General features: G+C 41.7%; 1 protein-coding gene across 1 annotated transcript in view; it reads right to left on the bottom strand.

Annotated features, from left to right (window-relative positions):
- The window catches only part of LOC112904668, a 20,380-nt gene extending 14,287 nt beyond the window's left edge, over positions 1-6,093 (bottom strand). The window contains exon 1 of the mRNA XM_025975311.1: positions 6,045-6,093. Within this exon, the coding sequence (XP_025831096.1) occupies positions 6,045-6,082 (38 nt within the window). The 5' untranslated portion in view covers positions 6,083-6,093. The remainder of the gene's footprint in view (positions 1-6,044) is intronic.
- Positions 6,094-22,392: the final 16,299 nt, after the last annotated feature.

Genomic DNA, 22,392 nt, shown 5'->3' with positions numbered 1-22,392 from the left:
CACATTCGTCGGAGAAAAGTGGCGCGACTCTGTCCGTACAGAGTATATGGTCTGGAATGGACGAGCCTTGATGGCTTAAAAAGGTGAAATTTGTGTTTCTAATACGGAATAAATTGTGTGTGAGAAGTGCGTTGGCGAGTATTCGCCCGTTGGCGTTTGTACTAGTATCTCCGAATGTAGTGTGTCGCGCGTTAAAGTCTCCTAGAACTATGGCTCTAGGAATGGTTGATACGTAGGATAAGAACTCGGCTGGTAGCCTGGTAGAGGGTTTGTTATAAAACGAAAAGATAATAATCTCTCCGGAGTGAAGGTGCAGCGTAGCTGCGCAGCAGTCGAGTTCTTGGAATTGTGGTGGTAGGAAAAATCGGTTAGATGCGATGGAATTGTGTATGATTAGGGCCGTCCCTTTTCTGTGGAGTAGTTTGTCGTTTCGGTAGATGTTGTATTGTGCTATGTATTGCCGTTCTTTGCGTGTGGATAGTGTTTCTTGTAATGCGAGAATGTGTATTGAATCGTTATTTACTGTGTGTATTATGTTGTTCTTTTTTCTCTTCCATCCACAAAAAACACAAAGAACACCGCGGAATTTATTTTAGATTCTTTTTTCCCGTCGGAAGATCGCGGCACGGATAGTGAATCGCATCAGCGAGTTCGCACGGCCGCACAAAATTTAATAAATAACAACCCATTTTTTAAGGACATTACGTATGCGGAAATTGAACGCGCCGCAAGCAGGATGAACCCGCAGAAAGCACCGGGACTCGACGGGATAACTTCCGACGCAGCCCTGGTAGCATTTCTGACCGCACCGGACGTTTTTATCAAAATTTTTAATGATTGCTTTAAAAAGGGCATTTTTCCAGCTTGCTGGAAAAAGCAGTCCGTAAAAATTATTCCAAAGCCGGGTCAAAGGAATTTTAGCGAGGTAAAAAGTTTTAGGCCTATTAGTTTACTACCTATAGTTGGCAAAATGTTAGACAGGATATTCACCACGCGTTTAAAATTTGAAATTAGTAATAATGGCGGATTAAATAAAAATCAATATGGGTTCGTTCCAGGACGGTCCACCACAGACGCTGTAAATGCAGTCATAACAAGCATAAAAAACTCTCGCGATAACGATAACTACGTCGCTGCTATTGCACTAGACATTTCAGGAGCCTTTGACAATGCTTGGTGGCCGCGTATAATTTTGGAATTAAAAAAGCGTAACATTTCAGGGACTTTAGTTAATTTAATGCAAAATTATTTCAGTAATAGAACACCTGTTGTTGCAATTTCCGGTACCGCGATTGTAAAAAATCATGTACAACACCATTTTCGATATTCAATTACCGGCTGGGTTAAAAATATTTTCATTTGCCGACGACGCCTTGCTTGTCGAAGCGCATCAATAGAAAGTGTTGTGTATGCGTGAAGCATACCGTTTGTATGTGTAAGTGTGAGCGGGTGTACTCTTGCCGTAGCAAGAAAAGTGCGCGCGCTCAGGCTAACGCTGCCACAGGCAGACCGCGTTTAAGCAGCCGAGGACACTCGGTATGTACTCACCACCTATTCTGTATCAGTTGATAAATATAGAAATTTGAGATAACTCTGTGTACGCTTACTGCAGTAACCCTACACCACAATTCCCTACGAACACAACAAACTGGCGACGAGGATTGTAGCAGTAAGTGTTTTTGGATGGTATTAATATTCCACGTGTTTGTAACCTGGTTAATCCACGTGGACTTCCTGAATAGAGTTTTTTTTTCGAGTGTTGGTCTCGTAAATATTGCGCACTGCTGTCTTGTGCGTAATATTAAATTCACTTATGGATTGAAAATCACATGGGTTGATTTTTTTTGTGAATTTGTGCGGTGGTGAAAATTGCCTAACCTAGTCGAGCCACGTGGGCCGACAGGTGTTGTTTCGATAGCAATTTTTTCATATTTGGCAATAAATTGTGCATAAATATTAACATTTATACAGTGCTGCATTCGTTCTGAACAAATATTTCGTAATTTTGAGTGAAATAATCACGAGATTGAGAAATAATAAAAAGATTAAAATCAAGTGTCGTGCATCATTCTTGCTCGGACAAAGCTGAAAATCGTCGAAAGTTTGTTACTGGTTGGTGCAGACATAAAGTGAATTTATTTTGGAAATTCTACCAGTGTTGCGAAGATTTTTCTTTTTAAATAGAAGTCAATACCAAACTACCTAAAGGAAGCTTAGCGCAACCTTGGAGCATCTCAGTGCAACCGCCTGAAGAAAAGTAAAAATGGGTGGTGGTGATGAAAATAAAAGTTCTAGCCCTATTATTTTGCAACTAGAACCTTTTGTACCAAACTCCGCATCATGGGAGCGCTGGTTACAACGTTTTGAAACAGCGTTCAAAATCATGAAAGCTGATGAAAAAGAAAAACCAGTGTATCTTCTACATTACATTGGCGAAGAAGCGTTTAATACGCTAAGTGATAATTGTGAGGAGGAAGTCACCGGCCTTGACTACAAAGCTTTCACCGGTAAATTAAAAACGTTGTACTCACCAGAGTTATTAGAAATTGCTGAAAATTTCAAGTTTAACTCTACAAAGCAGCAGCAAGGTGAGTCAATTCAAGAGTTTGTTACTAATCTGTGCAAACTAGCAAAAAAATGTAAGTTTGGTACCCATTTAGATAAGGCCCTTAGAAATCAATTTGTGTTTGGTCTTAGCAGCAAGAAGATTCAAACAAGGCTGTTGGGTACAGCTGATTTGGATTTTAAAAAAGCTCAAATTATCAACCATAACAATGAATACTACACTTCTATTACAACAATTCTTGTACCAAAAACATTTACAATGCTCAGTATAGACAAAATTCCTGGCATAGTGTCCAGAGCTGTAGAATATACTTTTGAAGTTACCATAACACCTGCTTAGAATGCAAATAGCATTCCAAAANTTGCCGATTTAGCAGGTTGTAAATGTTTTGCTAAAATTGATTGTTCGAAAGCATACCTGCAGTTGCCTGTTGACAAAGAGTCAGCTGATTTGAGAAGAAGAGAATATGAATTTCCTTTTTGGAAAAATTAAGGGCGTTCGCGTTTTTCAGGATGATATTAGGTTGGCCGTTTCTACCTTGGAAGGTCTTGTTGATTTACTAAATAAGGTTTTGAAAATTTTGAATGATCACAATATTAAAATACAGTTAAGTAAATGTGTATTTTTTGAAAAGTCGATTAAATATTGTGGATATATTATTGATGCTAATGGTATCCACAAGGATCCTTCCAAAATAGAAGCGCTAGCCAAGATGCCAAAACCTACGAATATTACAGAGTTACGTTCTTTTATAGCGTTTATAAATTATTATAACAGATTCCAGCCATTGATACTTGCGACGGATGCAAGCCCGACGGGAGTAGGCGCGGTTTTGTCTCATAAATTTGAGGATGGCTCGGAAAGGCCAATTATTTGCGTTTCGCAAACGCTAAATGCAGTCCAAGCACAAAATACAGTCAAATTGATCGGGAAGCTTATGCGATAGTTTTTGCGGTAAAGAAATTGCACCAGTATCTTTACGGTGTGAAATTTACTTTGTTTNTGGAGGAGGCATGTCGATCAAATTAGATCAGCGAGGAATATGCGAAACTCAAGTGCGTTTGAGAAGGCTGATGATGATGATTGGGATTTTTATATTCCACCCGAGGAGAGGTTGATTCTCGGGGCGAGTACTGTTGAGCCCGTTGCTCAAAATGAAAGTTCTGTAAATGCAGATGTGCCGGATTTTTCGGGTGGTCCTAGCACAAGTTCTCCAAATGATCCTGTTATGGATTTACCTTTATTTTTCGATAACCAGTCCGAAAAATCTGATGCATCGCATGAGGTCGTTGAGATTACGAGCGACGAATCTGAGGTGTCACCTGCAGTTATAAATAGGCCTAAGAGGAATGTTAAAGCGCCTGATTTATATGGTAATCCTGTAAAAAACATCTCAGAATTAGGATTAAGTGACATTGTTTAAAAATATTATACCGTCACTTCCTTCATTTTTCGTGGGGGAAGTGTTGTGTATGCGTGAAGCATACCGTTTGTACGTGTATGTGTGAGCGTGTGTACTCTTGCCGCAGCAAGAAAGGTGCGCGCGCTCAGGCTAACGCTGCCACAGGCAGACCGCGTTTAAGCAGCCGAGGACACTCGGTATGTACTCACCACCTATTCTGTATCAGTTGATAAATATAGAAATTTGTGATAACTCTGTGTACGCTTACTGCAGTAACCCTACACCACAATTCCCTACGAACATAACATAAAGTTTTGAAAAGCACTGTAAACCAAGCATTCGGTATGTTGTCAAATTGGGCTGACGATCTAAAATTAAAATTTAACGAGGGAAAAACAGAAGCGCTTTTTGTTGGGAAAAGTATTAATCAACAGAGACCTGCATTTAATTTCAACGGGCGTTTCGTACATTGCTCTGAGAGCATAAAATATCAAGGGATTTTTATTGATGAAAAATTGTCGTGGAAACCTCATATACAGTATGTCACGAACACCGATTTGGCAGATGGGTGTAAAGTAAAAGAATGCAGATCTCTTTTAAGCGCGCAAAGAACTTGTAAAAGCAGCGGCGGCGTATCGCACCATATCTACGGAAGCGGCTTTCGTCTTGAGTAGATTTGTTGTTGCAGGAAACAGCCAAAAAGTACAGACTTTTTGCTGATCTACCACGCGACAACGACATTATTGATGTACAACTCCAGGACCGACAGCTCGAACGACGTGTCAACCTGGCGGACACTACGCATCCTGTTTACGGAAGGAGTCCAAAATGCCTACGAGACTGTCTGCTATACGGATGGATCGAGATTGGACGACGGACGAGCTGGAGGATCTTTCATACTCTACCACGGCGATACGGAAATTCATCAGGAAAATTTCACCCTCGCGGAAAATAGTACTATCTTTCAATGCGAAATGGTAGCACTACGACAGGCCCTAACACATCTACAGGGGCAAACGGACATAATCAAGGAGTGCTCTATCGTTACGGACAGCCTGTCTGTTTTGACGGCTCTTCGCAATATGAAACAACCGACCGCTTTACAACTGGAGACGTGGGAACTCGCGGTCAACTTGGCCGCCAAAATTTCCCTACGTTTCCATTGGACACCGTCGCATTCTGGTAATGCGAAAAACGACGCTGCGGATGAATTTGCGAAGGCCGCAGCCACTGACCAGGCGACAGCACCAATCTACGACCTGGTGCCCAGAGCAGTCGTTAAACGACGATGGCGTACTTTATCTCTAGAGGCTTGGAAAGAACGATGGAGGACTGCTACAACCGGTAGGACTACGGCGAGCTTCTTACCGGAACCCTGTTACGACAGAAAGATCACCGGGAATTTCGACTTCTACATGGTTCAACTGATGACAGGACACGGGAATTTTAAATCATATCTGAAGCGTATCGGCAAAATCGAGGACGACATTTGCGAATGCGGTGGCACCGATACGGCGGAACACGTCCTGTTCGAGTGCGACATAGTTGAACAACATCGCGGCGCCGCCGACTGGGCCCTCGCGATTCACGGCTTAAGGTGGCCAACCAACTATCGGGAGGTCACACAGCTGCGGAACGAGAGGGACTGGTGGGACGCACTTCGGGTCGCGTCGAAAAATTAAAAATTGACAATTAAAATGCCCTCGTGTTGTGCGCGCTCTGTACTCGTGTTCGTTTGCTTCGGTTTCGCGTTCTGTTCGCGTTCGGTTTCGCGTTTTTCTATTGTTCGCGGTCGCGGTCGCGTACGCGCCCCCGTGGAGCCATTCTGGAGTCAAAACGACGCGGAACAATGAAGCCTGCGCGTCTACATCACCCAGCCACGGACCATACAGAGAAGGCGACCAACAGGATAGCGGAAATGGACCAGCACCGCGTCGGTTGCGGACCGGAAGAGCCTGGAAGACTGAAGCCTGCGCCCCCAAAACGGCCACCCCGTTGTCAAACACAAGCGCGGCGGAATGGAACAGCACCAGGACTCGGAACCTCCAAAACATTTGGCTTCGGGAAAGTGCGAGCCTCCACTCGAACGTTCGTTGCGTCAAATTCTCATTCATTCGCGTGTTCTCGTTCGACGTTACCGTGAGTCACTCATCACGAGATAGCTACGCGCGCGTTCGACGTTGTGCTACCAAAGTAATTGCTATTAACGGGGACAAACAAAATTCAAAATTTCGCAATATATTGTATTCGGGGTTTATGTAAATATGTATATAGAAACTTCAATTGCGAACTTCGGTTCAAAGTACTTTTATTATTTTGTATATATTTTTCTGCCTTTTAATGTAAATACTTATGTATACATAGGGCGATGCTTCGGCACTAAAACGAAAAGCGGTATATATTGAACATTCTTGCTAGTTTTATTTTTTCCATTCGATTGGTAAAAAATTGCTGTCGTGTTGGTGCCGAAACAACGTTATTTAAAATATTTAATAATAAATCATACTGTGGTCGTAACCACATAACCCCAGAGTGCAAAACCAAGGACAAGAAGGATGCCACTCCCACTTGTACCAATTGTAAAGGCAACCATCCTGCCACATACCGCGGCTGCCCAAAGGTTCCAACGAGAGCCGCCCCCTCCCAATCCCCAAAAGTCCACTCAAGCAGCGCCCCGCCCAACAGCCCTTCTCGGAAGGACGCTCTCCCAAAAATCCTACGCCAGGGCAGTGACAGCAGCTCCGCCCCCTCCTCCCCAAAAACGCATTGCGTCCCCAAACACCCCTTCAACTTCTTCTCTTGATCAGAGAATCCAGGCCATCGTTCAAACGATGGTAGCAAGTCTGGTCGCCGTCCTTCAAACACCCACCAATGTGTAATACAGCCCAGCCACATAACCTTCGAATAGTTACCTGGAATGCGCAAAGCATTAGAGGTAAATTGACCGAACTTGAGCACTTCCTCGAGGATAAGTCAATCAGTGTTGCTTGCATCACCGAAACTCACCTGTCCGAAAAAATCAAACTTTTCGTCCCAAATTTCTCATCCTATAGAAGGAACCGGGAACACAGCAGTGCCGGCGGTGTCGCCATTCTTGTTAGGAATTCATTAAAGCATAGGCCTATCTCTTTGGCCACAAACTCGTCAGAAACAGGCGGGAGCGAAATTTCGTTAACCACCGGCCCTCTTAGGATTATCTCTTTCTACTCCCCCCCTTCGGACAGAGACCTTTTTGAACTCCCCCTTCTACTCCCCCAGGCATTCCGACCATTGTCGCCGGCGATTTTAACGCCAAACACGTTTCTTGGGGCTGTCGACAAATCAACAGTAAAGGCACCTTCCTTCTTACCAAAATTCTTGACTTCAACCTCACAGTTGAGGCACCCTCTGACTCTACAATCCTCCCTGCCCCCCTCCACCAATTCCCTGACATTCTTGACATTTTCGATCCTATCGTCACAGACGCAGTAAGCTCAGACCACCTTCCAGCCCTTATTGAAGTCGGCCGCCCAATCCTCAACCCCCCAAACCCAACCACCTCACTAGATTGGCTCCACCTTCGTTACATCCTTGAAACATCTTCATTCACGTTCACTCCAGTTCGTACAATAGCGGAACTTGACGAAGCTGTGAATCTCCTTTCAAACGAGATTACCAGCGCAGTCGAGATCTCCACTTCCGCCGGCCCCACGCCCACTAAACACTGAACCCTCCCACCAGATGATCTTGCCCTTCTTAAGAGGAAGAATAGAACCCGCCGCCTGTGGCAAAAACACCACAATCCCGCACATCGTGCTGAACTAAACGCCATTCAGCGAGAACTCAAAACTCGCCTAACGGAATCCCGCAGCGCCTCATTTGACGAATACATCGCTCAAGCAGAACTGCACCCCAAAAGCATTTGGAAAGTGATCCGCTCTCTCCGAAACAAAGCTCCCCATCTCCAACCATTAAAATAAAATGGTTCCCTATACACTACAGATGAGGAAAAAGCTGCAATCTTTGCAGACTCTCTCTGTCTCCAGTGCACTCCACAACCCAGCCCTGTGGATTTTGCCAATTTTCACGAGAAAATCAAAGCCAGCTCTCAAAATTTCGTCCCTACTGTTTGCAACTTTAAGCACACGTCCCCACGTGAAATCTTCCTCACCATCCGATCTCTGAAAAAGAGAAAAGCCCCTGGCGCTGACGGAATTCCGAACGGAGTCCTACCACCAAAGCACATAACCGCACTATGCAACATCACGAACGTCATCATGCGGCTCCACCATTTCCCTTTGGTCTGGAAAGAGGCCACTGTCATCTGTCTCCCCAAGAAAGGGAACCCCTCAGCTCTCCCTCAAGCTACAGGCCCATCAGCCTGCTCAGTTCGTTGAGCAAAGTAGTTGAATCCATCCTTCTCGATTGGCTCTTAGACCACGTGGAGCAAAACAACCTTCTCCCTGATTTTCAACACGATTTCCGCAGGCAAGACGGCACCGGACACTAACTTTTTTGTGTTACCGAACACACCTCCGACAACCTTAATAAGCGGCGTCACACTTCCATGCTTCTTCTTGATGTCCAACAAGCCTTCGACCGAGTCTGGCACGAAGACCTTATTTCCAAACTCATCGCCCTTAACATCCCACACATCCTAGTTATCAGGTCCTTCCTAACAGACAGAAGCCTTCGGGTCCGCGTTGGCTCTGCTCTTTCTGCCAGTAAACCCGTCATAGCCGGTGTCCCACAAGGCTCCAAATTATCCCCTATCCTGTTTAACCTGTTCTGCGCGGACATCCCTTCCACACTTCAATTCTGACTGTCCTGTACGCTGACGACATTGCTATCATAAACTCTTCAAGTACCATTCTCCAATGCACAGCAAGAATCGATAGGTTTCTACCCCAGCTCCTAAACTGGTATCGGAAACATTCCATTAATGAGACCAAATCGGGGGCAATTTTCTTTTCTCGTAGGATCCAAAAACCTCCCTTCATCATTGTCAACAACCGCCCCATTAATTGGAGCAGTTCCGTCACCTACCTAAACGTCGTCTTAAACAGATGTCTAAACCGGCGGCTCCACATTAAAGCGACCCGTAACAAGGCTCTGGGTGCATTAATCGCACTTAAACCTTTCATCCGTAATAACACAATCTCCCACCAGACCAAAAATACGTGCGTTTAACGCAATTACCAGGAGCATTTGCTCCTATGCCATTCTCGTCTGGGGCTGCGCCCTTCCCCATCGCCTGAAACATTTGCGAGGTACATGCATGCGGATTCTTCGCTCCGCACTTGACTACCTCTGGTTCGTCAGAAACACACAAGTTTTGATTTAAACCGGTTTACCTTCTCTCGGCGAGACTGCAATTCCCCAACACTCCCTTCTACCCACACTCTTAACCCATTTCCCATCTCAACCCTATCCCCAATCCCCAGCTTTCCACTTTCTTCCCGGGGATGAGCAATCCACGCTCGAGGAGGGGTTTTAGTCGGTAAGAATCAGACACTACCTCTCTTCAGGGGGTGTCTTTTGTAGATTTCCCCTCCTCGAGTATAATCTAACCAAAAAAAAAATACAATGAAAAATCAGAACACTCCGCCTTCTCACTAGCTGCACAGCTACCTCTAGCTCTCGTAGTTACCCCTAGCTCTAGTAGCTACCCTTAGCTCTCACAGCTACCATAGCTCACGTAGCTACCATTAGGTTCCATTGCTACCACTAGCTCTAGTAGTTACCCCTAGCTCCCGCAGCTACCCTATACGCCGCTGATAGTACCGACGCCATTCTGATGCCACGAGCAGGCCGCTCGGCAAAAGAATACCGCCGCCGCTAACGTGAGAAAGATCGTCGATTTGCTGCCGTCCGACACCGACGCCACAACCCTACGGCACGGCCTACCACCAGGTTCTGGACGCAGTCTTCCAGACCTTGAGCGCCGGCTACGCGCCGAATCTATGGCTATCCGCTGCCAACGCTGCCGTGCCGCCAACTGCTGACGTCGCGACGCTACGCACCACCTTGATGGTTCCACGGACACGGCCAAAGGTTCCGCGGCTCTCCGTCCGCACCTTGGGACCCATCGGAGCCCTGCCAACACCACCGCCGCCCCTTCTCTCGCCACTACCGCCGACGCCGTCGCTCGTTGTTCGGGACTACGTAGTGCGCGAGTGAACCAGACTGTTTTGTGTTGTGGATGACTGACAGAGTGATTGTACATCGTTTCCAGTGTTAAGTATGAAGGTGAGCGTTAGTGTATCTGTACATATATATACATACATATGTCCTTAGGTTTAGAACTTGCAATGTAAACAGTTAAGTTGTCATTTATCTCTATTTTTTTTATTCTCTATTTTTATGTTTAAATATACTATTAAAACATTAGCGTACCTTCCTGACATGTAAGTTGAACCCATCACTTCCGTTGCCAAGAAATAACTTTTCCGTTGTTCGGCTGCTAAATTCGCTTCCCAGGCCGCGACTAACAAGCGACAGCCCCGAGCTAACGCGACACCGGCTACCTGAACTACCCCCTGCTATAACCAAACTTACAATAACAAGTTTTATCTTCTATTTTAAATTTACTAATATATTTATCTTTTACTTGTTTTTTTATTCCCGCTATTTCGTTGTAGTTGCCCACCTAAGCCTTTCATTTTCTCTATTCTCTTTTTGTTTTTGGCTTTCTCATGCTTTCATCGTTCAATATTCTTTTTTTTTTTCCTTTTTTATCGTAGAATCACCGCTCTTCTTTCTAACACTATATTTTCATACATGTCCTGTCGTTTCCTATAGTTAGTTTTTTATTTTTTTCCGCGAAATTATGGATAAAAACGAATTTGTTTTTATCGTTACTTTTCGCCCTTCTCTTATCACCCCACCATCATCCCACTCTCAACCCCTCTTTTCCGAACCCTTGCGTGGTACTGGGGTTTGTATAAATAACCGTGTATTCCTCAGTACGGCACCGAGCGGCATGGCCTAGAGGTCTAGACCACTGCTTAGCATTCGGGAGGACGCCGGTTCGATTCCGGGTCTGTTCGTCTGCCTTGGTCCAAGTTTTTCTGTGGTTTCCTTGGATCACTTAGGCAAATGCTGAGGCAGTAATATTCCACAGATAATCTTTCATTCTCTTCTGTCTTCATTTCGTCCGTCTCAACTTTCTCACCCGAACCACCACCCACCCATTCCCACGATTCCTGAAAGCAGGCTGAAGAGGGCCTTCCGCCCTACCTTCCGGCATAGCCCGGAGGGACTGCCCGCCCACCAGCATTACTGGCTGGTGGGAATGAAACACCCAAAAAGAAAAGAAAGTCAGTACGGCTGAAGAGGATCTTAATTGATCCTATAACGGCCTGAGGGGTTTTAGTCGGTAGGTCCGAGGACACCTTCCTCGGGAATCCGACACTACCCAGTCGTGCGGACGGCTGGGTGTCTTTTGAAGATTTCCCCTCTTCCACGAAAACAAAAAAAAAAACAGTACCAACGGCTCCAATATTCCACCGACCCACGGCAAGGAATCCGCGTTTTCTTTTGCTTTCGCCTAGCCGTTGTTAGCCTCCGAGTGCCAGTTTTGTTGAGTAAGTGTTCCAAATAGTGTTTTTTGGTCTTGCTCAGACTCTTTTTTTTGTATAGATATATTTCTTGTCTTTGTATTTTTTTTCACTGTATATATTTTGTTTCATGTTCGTTACCTGTCGTTCTTGCTTATTTGTTATTCTAGTTGTAGTGGTATTATATTAATTAGGATTAAGTGTGTGTGAATAAACTGTTTGGAAAAAAAGCAATCTTAAGATCCTATAAGTGTTATGGTTTTAACCAGAAGGAAAATCTATATACTAATAACGTAAGTTGTGGTAAATGTGGCGAGGAAGAACACAATACAAGAGACTGCAATAACAAACACAAATGCTGTATAAATTGCAGAACAACAAATTTAAAATTAAAACTAAATTTGAACACCAATTACACAGTATATGACCGAGATTGCAATGTCTACCAGAGAAAAATAGAAAAATGCAAAAGAAGAACTACGTATAATATGATAATACAATAACAATCAGATCTTGAGAATGGGAAAATATATGTACAAAATGCTCAAAGTATTCTTGCCAACTTTAATGAAATTTGTAATTTTATAATAAAGACAAAACCGTTGTGCATGTAACATCAATCGACAGTTACAACATACACATCAGCCACAAGCCGAGTAACAGGAAGAGTACTCATCTACACCAGAGGTGATATATGGGACTGTGTAATTGAAAGTTATACACAAATCATGAACTTTTGGTTTCTAGTAGTTAGTGTAGAAATTAACAAAAGTGCAATAATCCTAGAGTGTTTCTATAGATCACCTAGTGCATCTAGTGCAACGTTTTGTGAATTCTTTGACAAATGTTTCGAAAAATTGGTAGAAAACACTAAATATCCCATAATCTTAGTGGGAGATTTTAATATAGACTATAATGGGAAAGGAACCTACTCAAAGCAATTGGAAACGACAATAAAATTTAATGGTTGAATAAAATAATTCGAAGTGGTCGTATTCGCTGTTGAAACTGCCAGACGCGGATTGCGATTTCGATCTTTTTGGATCTCATCAGCGCGTCGCAGACAGCTCCGACAGAACACAGACCAACATTTACCTGCTGTCTTAACAGCGCGTTTTAGAAGATACCACAAATGGCGTGGTAAACGCCATCTGTAGCACGATTTAGGATTGCGTATGCTCCAACAAGGTCCATTTCAATATATGGATATCTGCTTGCTGAAACGAATCCCAGCGTAGCTAACCTCAACGTGATAGGCACGTTGTCATAATTGAATAAAATAATTCGAAGCGGTCTGTATTCTGTCGAAATTGCCAGAAGCGGATCGCGATTTAAATCGCAGTCATTAATAGACATAAATCGGTTTAAAAACTAAGCAAGTAATATAGTTTATGATTGTAGAGTAAATAATTTAAATACTAAGACTGAAATATTCTGTGATTACTTTAAAAGATTATTGACACGGTAATGCAAAAAAAAAAGAAATAAGGCGAAGGAAATCAATAAACCATGGATGAATGAAGAGGTTTTGAAGGCAATTGAAGATAGAAATGTGCAATTCAAAAGATTTCTATTTACCAAAGAAGCAAAAGACTGGGAATTATATAAAACAATTAGGAATAGGACCCTGTCAATACTGAGAATAGAAAAGGTGAACTATTACAATGAGATCGTAGACGAATGCCAGAAAGATGCCAAACCAATGTAGGAAACACTTAAAACGGTAACGAATGGAAATAAATAGGAAAATTATGACGAAATACAAATTAATGGCGACATTGTCAACCAAAAGCACCAGATAGCTGACATATTCAACGAATATTTTATTGAAAGTATTAAAGAAATAACAAATAATATTGTAGCGAGAACACGAGTGTGTTGATGTGCGATTGGGCACACGTGTGTGTAAACGACTTATCGATTCACCGACTAGCCGCGGGCGCTTTCTTCATGTGCGCCGTATTTGTAAATGTGTGTCGTACCTGCGTCCTGGGAAAGCAGTTAAACAGTTCAAAGTAAAAAAAATACTAATCCGGATGTTTCCAGATGATGAGAAGAGAAGAAATAAATTGGCCATTGCAGAAGTGAATCGTAAAATAAATTGACAGTGAAAGCAGTGAAATAAATAGCGCAGTGAATAGTGATATATCAACAGTAGAGTAAATAAATAGAATAATTCATAACCTAAGTTTAGTAATAATTTAATAGTGTTTTTAAGTTCTTTAATAATTAGTGTAAATAAATAAAGTTTTTGTCGTTATCAGTCTAAGAAATTAATTTTGATAAACCCACGAACATTACAATATTAATAATTAATAATAACAGGAATACCACACGATCACAACTAACAGATTTTAAATTACTAGAACTTGAAGAATTAAGAGACGTATTTTTATTACCAAACAAAATCTGTCCAGATGATATTACATTAGAAAGCATTAAAAGAGTATTCAATGAAATTGGATTGATTTTACTTAAAATTACAAAAAGTTCATTAGAAACAGGAGTAGTTTCCCAAATTTTAAAAATAGCAACAATAGTACTGATACGAAAAGTATGTACAACAAAAGAAGTTGAATAAATATGTTAACAGCAATAACAAAGATCCTAGGAAAAGTTTTCTACAGCCAAATTGTACAATATGTAGAAGATGAGAACATTCTATCACAATATCAGTCGAGATTTAGAAGAGGCCATACCTAATTGTGAAGCTGCATTTCAGTATGTATTGAACGAGTGGCAAAAACAGCGAGACGAAAAGTTGAATACACTTATTGTTTATCTAGATTTAAAAAGAGCCTTTGAAACTATAGATAGAAAAATATTATTAAAAAAGCTGGAAAGATATCATAAATAATATCTTACGTTACTACATTCGGCCATCCTGCGTAAAACATCTCAGCTCAGACGTTGTCTTCGTCTTCTTCATTGTCGTCTATCTCGCTTTCTATCTAAGAAGTTTTATTAGAGAACCGTAAGTTGATAGCGACCTTTATACGATCAGATGTTTATGCAGAAATAGGTTTGCCAATGTTGCGGGTCTAAAACTATGATAGTCGACGGTGTCCAATTTCTTGTAACTTTTCACGTTGTTTCAAAACAAATTCTGAAACACTCTTTGTTATTAGGGGCAGACTTTTTAGACCAGGTAGAATTACGAGTACGGCGTGGAATAGTATCATTCTTAGCATTAGACAATTCTGATTCGGAAAATTCGCATGTACCGGAATTATTCACTATCAATACTATCGACGAATGCAAGGAGATCGATTTAGCGCATATTCAAGTAAAAGAACACCACGAAGAAATAAAGAACCTAATTGAAACTTACAAGTCGGAAAAAACCAAAGACGTAGGTATAAAAACAAAAATCATTTTGAAAAGCGAGGTACCTGTAGTATTTAGACCGCGCCGATTATAATTGCAAGAAAGAAAAGAGGTAGATGAAATAATAAAAGTATGGTTAGAAGAAGGCATCATTAGATTATCCAATTCAGAATACGCGAGTCCAATAGTCTTAGTAAAAAAGAACGGATCCACGCGAATTTGTAAAGATTATCGTGCACTAAATAATGTAATGTTCGTGGGTTTAACAAATTAAATTTTAAGACTCACAATCACAAAAACTATTTATTTACACTAATTACTATTAAACTTAAGAACACTATTAAATTATTACTAAACATCGGTAATTATTCTATTTATTTACATTACTGTTACTATTCACTATTCTATTTATTTCACTTCTATCACTGTCTATTTATCTCTTGATTCACTTCTGCAACGGTCAATTTATTTCTATTCTACTTCAGCGATCGTCTCTTCCTTTTTATACTCCCTTGCCTCCTTTCGGGAACATTCTCCAGCCTTCCAGAGAAGTACCGTTTTCTTTGAACGGTTTAATTGTTTCCCGGAACGCAGGTACGACACACACGTTTACAGATACGGTGCGCATGAAGAAAAGCACCCGCGATTAGTCGGCGAATCGATAAGCCGCTGACACACACATATGCCCGATCGCACACAATCACACTCGTGGTCGCTACAATACGTTAAGTCAAAAATATACTGCATTTGTAACTCCAACAGGCCAATATGAGTTTCCGAAAGCCCCGTTTGGTTTGTGCGTGTCGCAAATAATATTCTAAAAATTTATTAATGTTGTTTTTAAGAGTTTAATTGAACAGAAAGTCGTAGTGACTTATATGGACGACCTGATTATTTTAGCTGGTGATCTAGATTATGGTGTAAAACAATTAAAACGTGTATTAGTCGCAAGTCAACACGGGTTAATTATCAATTGGGAAAAATGTCAATTTCAGCAAACCGAAGTAGAGTACCTAGGGTACATTGTAATGCGAAANTATTGTATAGCAGCTGTCCACGCGGACGCATCGCTCACTCAAGTAGGAGAGAGACAGATGTCGAACGCTGCCGAACGCGGAGGCCGATTGTGCCTCTTTGTCGCTCGTTACGCGCTCTCGCTTGCACTTCAAGCCTTAAATGGAACGCCTCAGAGCGAGGTAACGCCCCATAAGTCATGTTTTTTCGTCCGTGCAGCCGGCTCCATCGAATTATAAGACGTTGTCACGTCAAAAGAGATAGTGTTTGGTTATTATTAGGTATCTATTAAAAGAAAATGAAAATAAAAAAACATTTTTAAAAACAAGCTTTTATTTAAAAAAACGTGAACTAAAAAGGAAAAAATAAAATTAAGTGACATGTCTTATATATGTATATACATATATATATAAGTCATGTAACTTGATTTTGTTTTTTCCTTTTTAGTTCACGTTTTTTTAAATAAAAGCTTGTTTTTAAAAATGTTTTTTTATTTTTATTTTTTTATTTTATACTTTTTAGTCTCAAAGGTTTATTATTAAAATCATTTATTTCCAAAATCTAGCATGTAGCATTTTTATTTTTTAGACCATTAACTTTATTACACTTTTAACATTATTTACACCATCAAATTAATTTACACTATTTATATTATTGACATTATTTACACACACGTATTAACACACCTAAAAGTAAGCGGTGGAATATAGAGACTACACTCATAAACACATACATGTGCCACGCTTGGTAGACAAGAGTGGGGTGACTACGAAAGGCGGTTTGCGATTTTCTTTGTCCTATTACCGTAAAACAGGTACAGACTTTTCTAGGTTTAACGGGATACTTTAGGAAATTCATAAGAGGGTATTCCACAATTGCTACACCGTTGACGGATCTATTAAAACAGGACGCAAAATTTAATTTTGGATGTCGTGAAATTGAAGCTTTTGAATCATTAAAAGTCGCATTAATTAATAAGCCGGTGTTAGATTTATATCGTGTGGGTACAGAGACTGAATTGCATACAGATGCGTCTCAGGTAGGGTATGGGGCGATTCTGTTACAATTGGACGACGATGATCGAAAATTCCACCCTGTGTACTTTGCTAGCGGAAAAAGGTCAGAAACTGAGAAGAGGTACACGAGTTACGAGTTAGAAATGTTAGCCATAATTAAAGCTTTGAAAAAGTTTAGGGTATACTTATTAGGCATTTCCTTTAAGATTGTGACCGACTGTAGAGCGTTTGTAATATAGTTTATGATTGTAGAGTAAATAATTTAAATACTAAGATTGAAATATTCTGTGATTAATTTACAAAGACTATTGATACGGTAATGCCAAACAAAAAAGTATTAAGGGGGTTTTGACGGCAATTGAAAATAAAAATGTGCAATTCAAAAGATTTCTATTACCAAAGAAGCAAAAGACTGGGAATTATATAAAACAATTAGGAATAGGATCCTATCAATACTGAGAATAGAAAAGGTGAACTACTACAATGGGATCGTAGACGAATGCCAGAAAGATGCCAAACTAATGTAGAAAACACTTAAAATGGTAACAAATGCAAATAAACAATAAACTTATTACGAAATACAAATTAATGGCGACATTGTCAACCTGAAGCACCAAATAGCTAATTCAACGAATATTTTATTGAAAGTAGTAAAGAAATAACAAACAGTATTGTAGCGAGCAGGAGTGTGTTGATGTGCGATTGGGCACACGTCTGTGTAAACGGCTTATCCATTCCCCGACTAGCCTCGGGCGCTTTCTTGATGTGCGCCGTATTTGTAAATGTGTGTCGTACCTGCGTCCTGGGAAAGCAGTTAAATAGTTCATAGTAAAAAAAAAACAATCAGGATGTTTTCAGATGGTTCCAGAAAGTAAACAAAAAGAATTTAAAGGAAGGGACGATCGCCGAGAGGAGAAGAAATTAATTGACCGTTGCAGAAGTGAATCGAGAAATAAATTGACAGTGGTAGCAGTGAAATAAATAGCGCAGTGAATAGTGATATATCAACAGTAGGGAAAATAAATAGAATAATTCATAACCTAAGTTTAGTAATAATTTAATAGTGTTTTTAAGTTCTTTAATAATTAGTGTAAATAAGTAGTTCCTGTCGTTATCAGTCTAAGAAGTTAATTTTGTTAAACCCACGAACATTACAACTGCTGTCAGGTGTGGGGTTGAATAAAAGACATTACACTGGCAAAGAATTAAAAATTAAATTAAAAGTACTCCTTCCTAAAATACTCGACGTCTGTTGAAATAAGTGGAGTGATTGACAGATATTGTAGGAATCTAATCAGTGAGCAGAAATGCAAAGAGCAACATCTACTTTATCAGAATGCCAACTGAGAATGAGACTGACAAGAATGTTTTTTTACTTGGGACATGTTGTATCAGCGAAGGGCGTGGCCGTGGATCCAGAGAAGATAAAGGCCGTGAAGGAATGACCAGTGCCTGAAAAAGTGCACGACATAAGAAGCTTGGGATTTTGCATGTATTAACGTCGCTATGTTTATGGATTTGCCAATATCGCCAAACCTTTGACACGTTTAACCGAAAGTGACCGCAAATTTCATTGGGATTCGGATTATCAAACTGCATTTGAGACTTTGAAGCTTTAATCACAGCCCCCGTACTGGTTTATCCTCGGCCCAATGGAATGTTCATTTTGGACACCGACGCCAGCAATGTGGAAATGGGAACCATTCTTTTGCAGTTACAAGATGGCTAAGAGAAGGTAATCGGCTATAACAGAATGAAGATTCGGGCTGTAGGGCCGTGGTGTATGTGAACTATTCCCTCCAAACGTTTCGTCAGCTTCTGCAGCTGACATCCTCAGTGGTAGTGCTGCGTTGACAACCTGAACGTAGATTATATCTCGAAGCCTCGACAGGGACTGGGTGCGACAATATAAAACACGACCCGGACTTGAAGAAGGTGATGGAATGGAAAAGAGACGGAAAACGACCAACGTGGCAGCAAATTTCTAACTGTACCCAAGTATTAAAATCGTTAAGGGCTCAGTAGGACTCAATGGTTTTGGAATATGGCATCCTGAAGCGTATTATTGAATCTCTAGACGGAGAGGAAGATGGGAAGCAACTGGTTATTCCTCGAAACAAGGTTAGAGAAGTGTTGCAGTATCTTTATGATGGATCATCTGGTGGCCATTTTGAAGTGAATAAGACGCTTGAGAATGTTTGAGGTAGATTTTATTGGGTGAACTACAAGGAAGATGTTAAGAATTGGTGTACCACCTATGCTGCGAGTAATGGACCACAGAAATGGCCAAGGGCGCTATTTGTCTTTATTTTTAACGCCATACCGTTGATCTATCGACGAAACGACTGGCCAAACACCTGCCAGTGTCCTTTTTGGAAGGGAGTTACGACTACCTTGTGACTTCAAATTCGGCTGTAAACCAGAAGAAGACTTGGCTGGAGAAGATTATATTACCAACCTCCGAAGCCACGAAGCGGTTCGTCTACATACACAGNCACACACACACACACACACACACACACACACACACACACGCACCCACGCACGCACGCACGCACGCACCCACCCACCCACTAGCAAAAATTTTCGAAAGTAAAATAAAGGATCATGTCGAAACATTCAACGAGAACAATGAGATAATAAGTCAATCGGTGTTGTTTGCATCACCGAAACTCACCTGTCCGAAAAAATTAAGCTTTTGGCCCCAAATTTCTCATCCTACAGAAGGGACCGGGATCACGGCAGAGGCGACGGTGTCGCTATTCTTGTTAGGGATTCTTTAAAGCATAGGCCTATCTCTTTGGCCACAAACTCGTTAGAGACAGTCGGCATCAAAATTTCGTTAATCACCGGCCCTCTTAGGATTATCTCTCTCTACTCCTCTCCTTCGGACAGGGACCTTTCTGAGCTCCCCCTTCTACTCCCCCCAGGCGTTCCAACCATCGTCGCAGACGATTTCAACGCCAAACACGTACCTCTAGCTCTCGTAGTTACCCCTAGCTCTAGTAGCTACCCTTAGCTCTCACAGCTACCATAGCTCACGTAGCTACCATTAGGTTCCATTGCTACCACTAGCTCTAGTAGTTACCCCTAGCTCCCGCAGCTACCCTATACGCCGCTGATAGTACCGACGCCATTCTGATGCCACGAGCAGGCCGCTCGGCAAAAGAATCCCGCCGCCGCTAACGTGAGAAAGATCGTCGATTTGCTGCCGTCCGACACCGACGCCACAACCCTACGGCACGGCCTACCACCAGGTTCTGGACGCAGTCTTCCAGACCTTGAGCGCCGGCTACGCGCCGAATCTATGGCTATCCGCTGCCAACGCTGCCGTGCCGCCAACTGCTGGCGTCGCGACGCTACGCACCACCTTGATGGTTCCACGGACACGGCCAAAGGTTCCGCGGCTCTCCGTCCGCACCTTGGGACCCATCGGAGCCCTGCCAACACCACCGCCGCCCCTTCTCTCGCCACTACCGCCGACGCCGTAGCTCGTTGTTCGGGACTACGTAGTGCGCGAGTGAACCAGACTGTTTTGTGTTGTGGATGACTGACAGAGTGATTGTACATCGTTTCCAGTGTTAAGTATGAAGGTGAGCGTTAGTGTATCTGTACATATATATACATACATATGTCCTTAGGTTTAGAACTTGCAATGTAAACAGTTAAGTTGTCATTTATCTCTATTTTTTTTATTCTCTATTTTTATGTTTAAATATACTATTAAAACATTAGCGTACCTTCCTGACATGTAAGTTGAACCCATCACTTCCGTTGCCAAGAAATAACTTTTCCGTTGTTCGGCTGCTAAATTCGCTTCCCAGGCCGCGACTAACAAGCGACAGCCCCGAGCTAACGCGACACCGGCTACCTGAACTACCCCCTGCTATAACCAAACTTACAATAACAAGTTTTATCTTCTATTTTAAATTTACTAATATATTTATCTTTTACTTGTTTTTTTATTCCCGCTATTTCGTTGTAGTTGCCCACCTAAGCCTTTCATTTTCTCTATTCTCTTTTTGTTTTTGGCTTTCTCATGCTTTCATCGTTCAATATTCTTTTTTTTTTTCCTTTTTTATCGTAGAATCACCGCTCTTCTTTCTAACACTATATTTTCATACATGTCCTGTCGTTTCCTATAGTTAGTTTTTTATTTTTTTCCGCGAAATTATGGATAAAAACGAATTTGTTTTTATCGTTACTTTTCGCCCTTCTCTTATCACCCCACCATCATCCCACTCTCAACCCCTCTTTTCCGAACCCTTGCGTGGTACTGGGGTTTGTATAAATAACCGTGTATTCCTCAGTACGGCACCGAGCGGCATGGCCTAGAGGTCTAGACCACTGCTTAGCATTCGGGAGGACGCCGGTTCGATTCCGGGTCTGTTCGTCTGCCTTGGTCCAAGTTTTTCTGTGGTTTCCTTGGATCACTTAGGCAAATGCTGAGGCAGTAATATTCCACAGATAATCTTTCATTCTCTTCTGTCTTCATTTCGTCCGTCTCAACTTTCTCACCCGAACCACCACCCACCCATTCCCACGATTCCTGAAAGCAGGCTGAAGAGGGCCTTCCGCCCTACCTTCCGGCATAGCCCGGAGGGACTGCCCGCCCACCAGCATTACTGGCTGGTGGGAATGAAACACCCAAAAAGAAAAGAAAGTCAGTACGGCTGAAGAGGATCTTAATTGATCCTATAACGGCCTGAGGGGTTTTAGTCGGTAGGTCCGAGGACACCTTCCTCGGGAATCCGACACTACCCAGTCGTGCGGACGGCTGGGTGTCTTTTGAAGATTTCCCCTCTTCCACGAAAACAAAAAAAAAAACAGTACCAACGGCTCCAATATTCCACCGACCCACGGCAAGGAATCCGCGTTTTCTTTTGCTTTCGCCTAGCCGTTGTTAGCCTCCGAGTGCCAGTTTTGTTGAGTAAGTGTTCCAAATAGTGTTTTTTGGTCTTGCTCAGACTCTTTTTTTTGTATAGATATATTTCTTGTCTTTGTATTTTTTTTCACTGTATATATTTTGTTTCATGTTCGTTACCTGTCGTTCTTGCTTATTTGTTATTCTAGTTGTAGTGGTATTATATTAATTAGGATTAAGTGTGTGTGAATAAACTGTTTGGAAAAAAAGCAATCTTAAGATCCTATAAGTGTTATGGTTTTAACCAGAAGGAAAATCTATATACTAATAACGTAAGTTGTGGTAAATGTGGCGAGGAAGAACACAATACAAGAGACTGCAATAACAAACACAAATGCTGTATAAATTGCAGAACAACAAATTTAAAATTAAAACTAAATTTGAACACCAATTACACAGTATATGACCGAGATTGCAATGTCTACCAGAGAAAAATAGAAAAATGCAAAAGAAGAACTACGTATAATATGATAATACAATAACAATCAGATCTTGAGAATGGGAAAATATATGTACAAAATGCTCAAAGTATTCTTGCCAACTTTAATGAAATTTGTAATTTTATAATAAAGACAAAACCGTTGTGCATGTAACATCAATCGACA

The sequence above is a fragment of the Agrilus planipennis genome, unplaced genomic scaffold (assembly GCF_000699045.2).
Source record: "Agrilus planipennis isolate EAB-ADULT unplaced genomic scaffold, Apla_2.0 scaffold273, whole genome shotgun sequence".
Classification (NCBI taxonomy): Eukaryota; Metazoa; Arthropoda; class Insecta; order Coleoptera; family Buprestidae; genus Agrilus; species Agrilus planipennis.
This window is presented reverse-complemented; position numbering and strand designations above follow the sequence as displayed.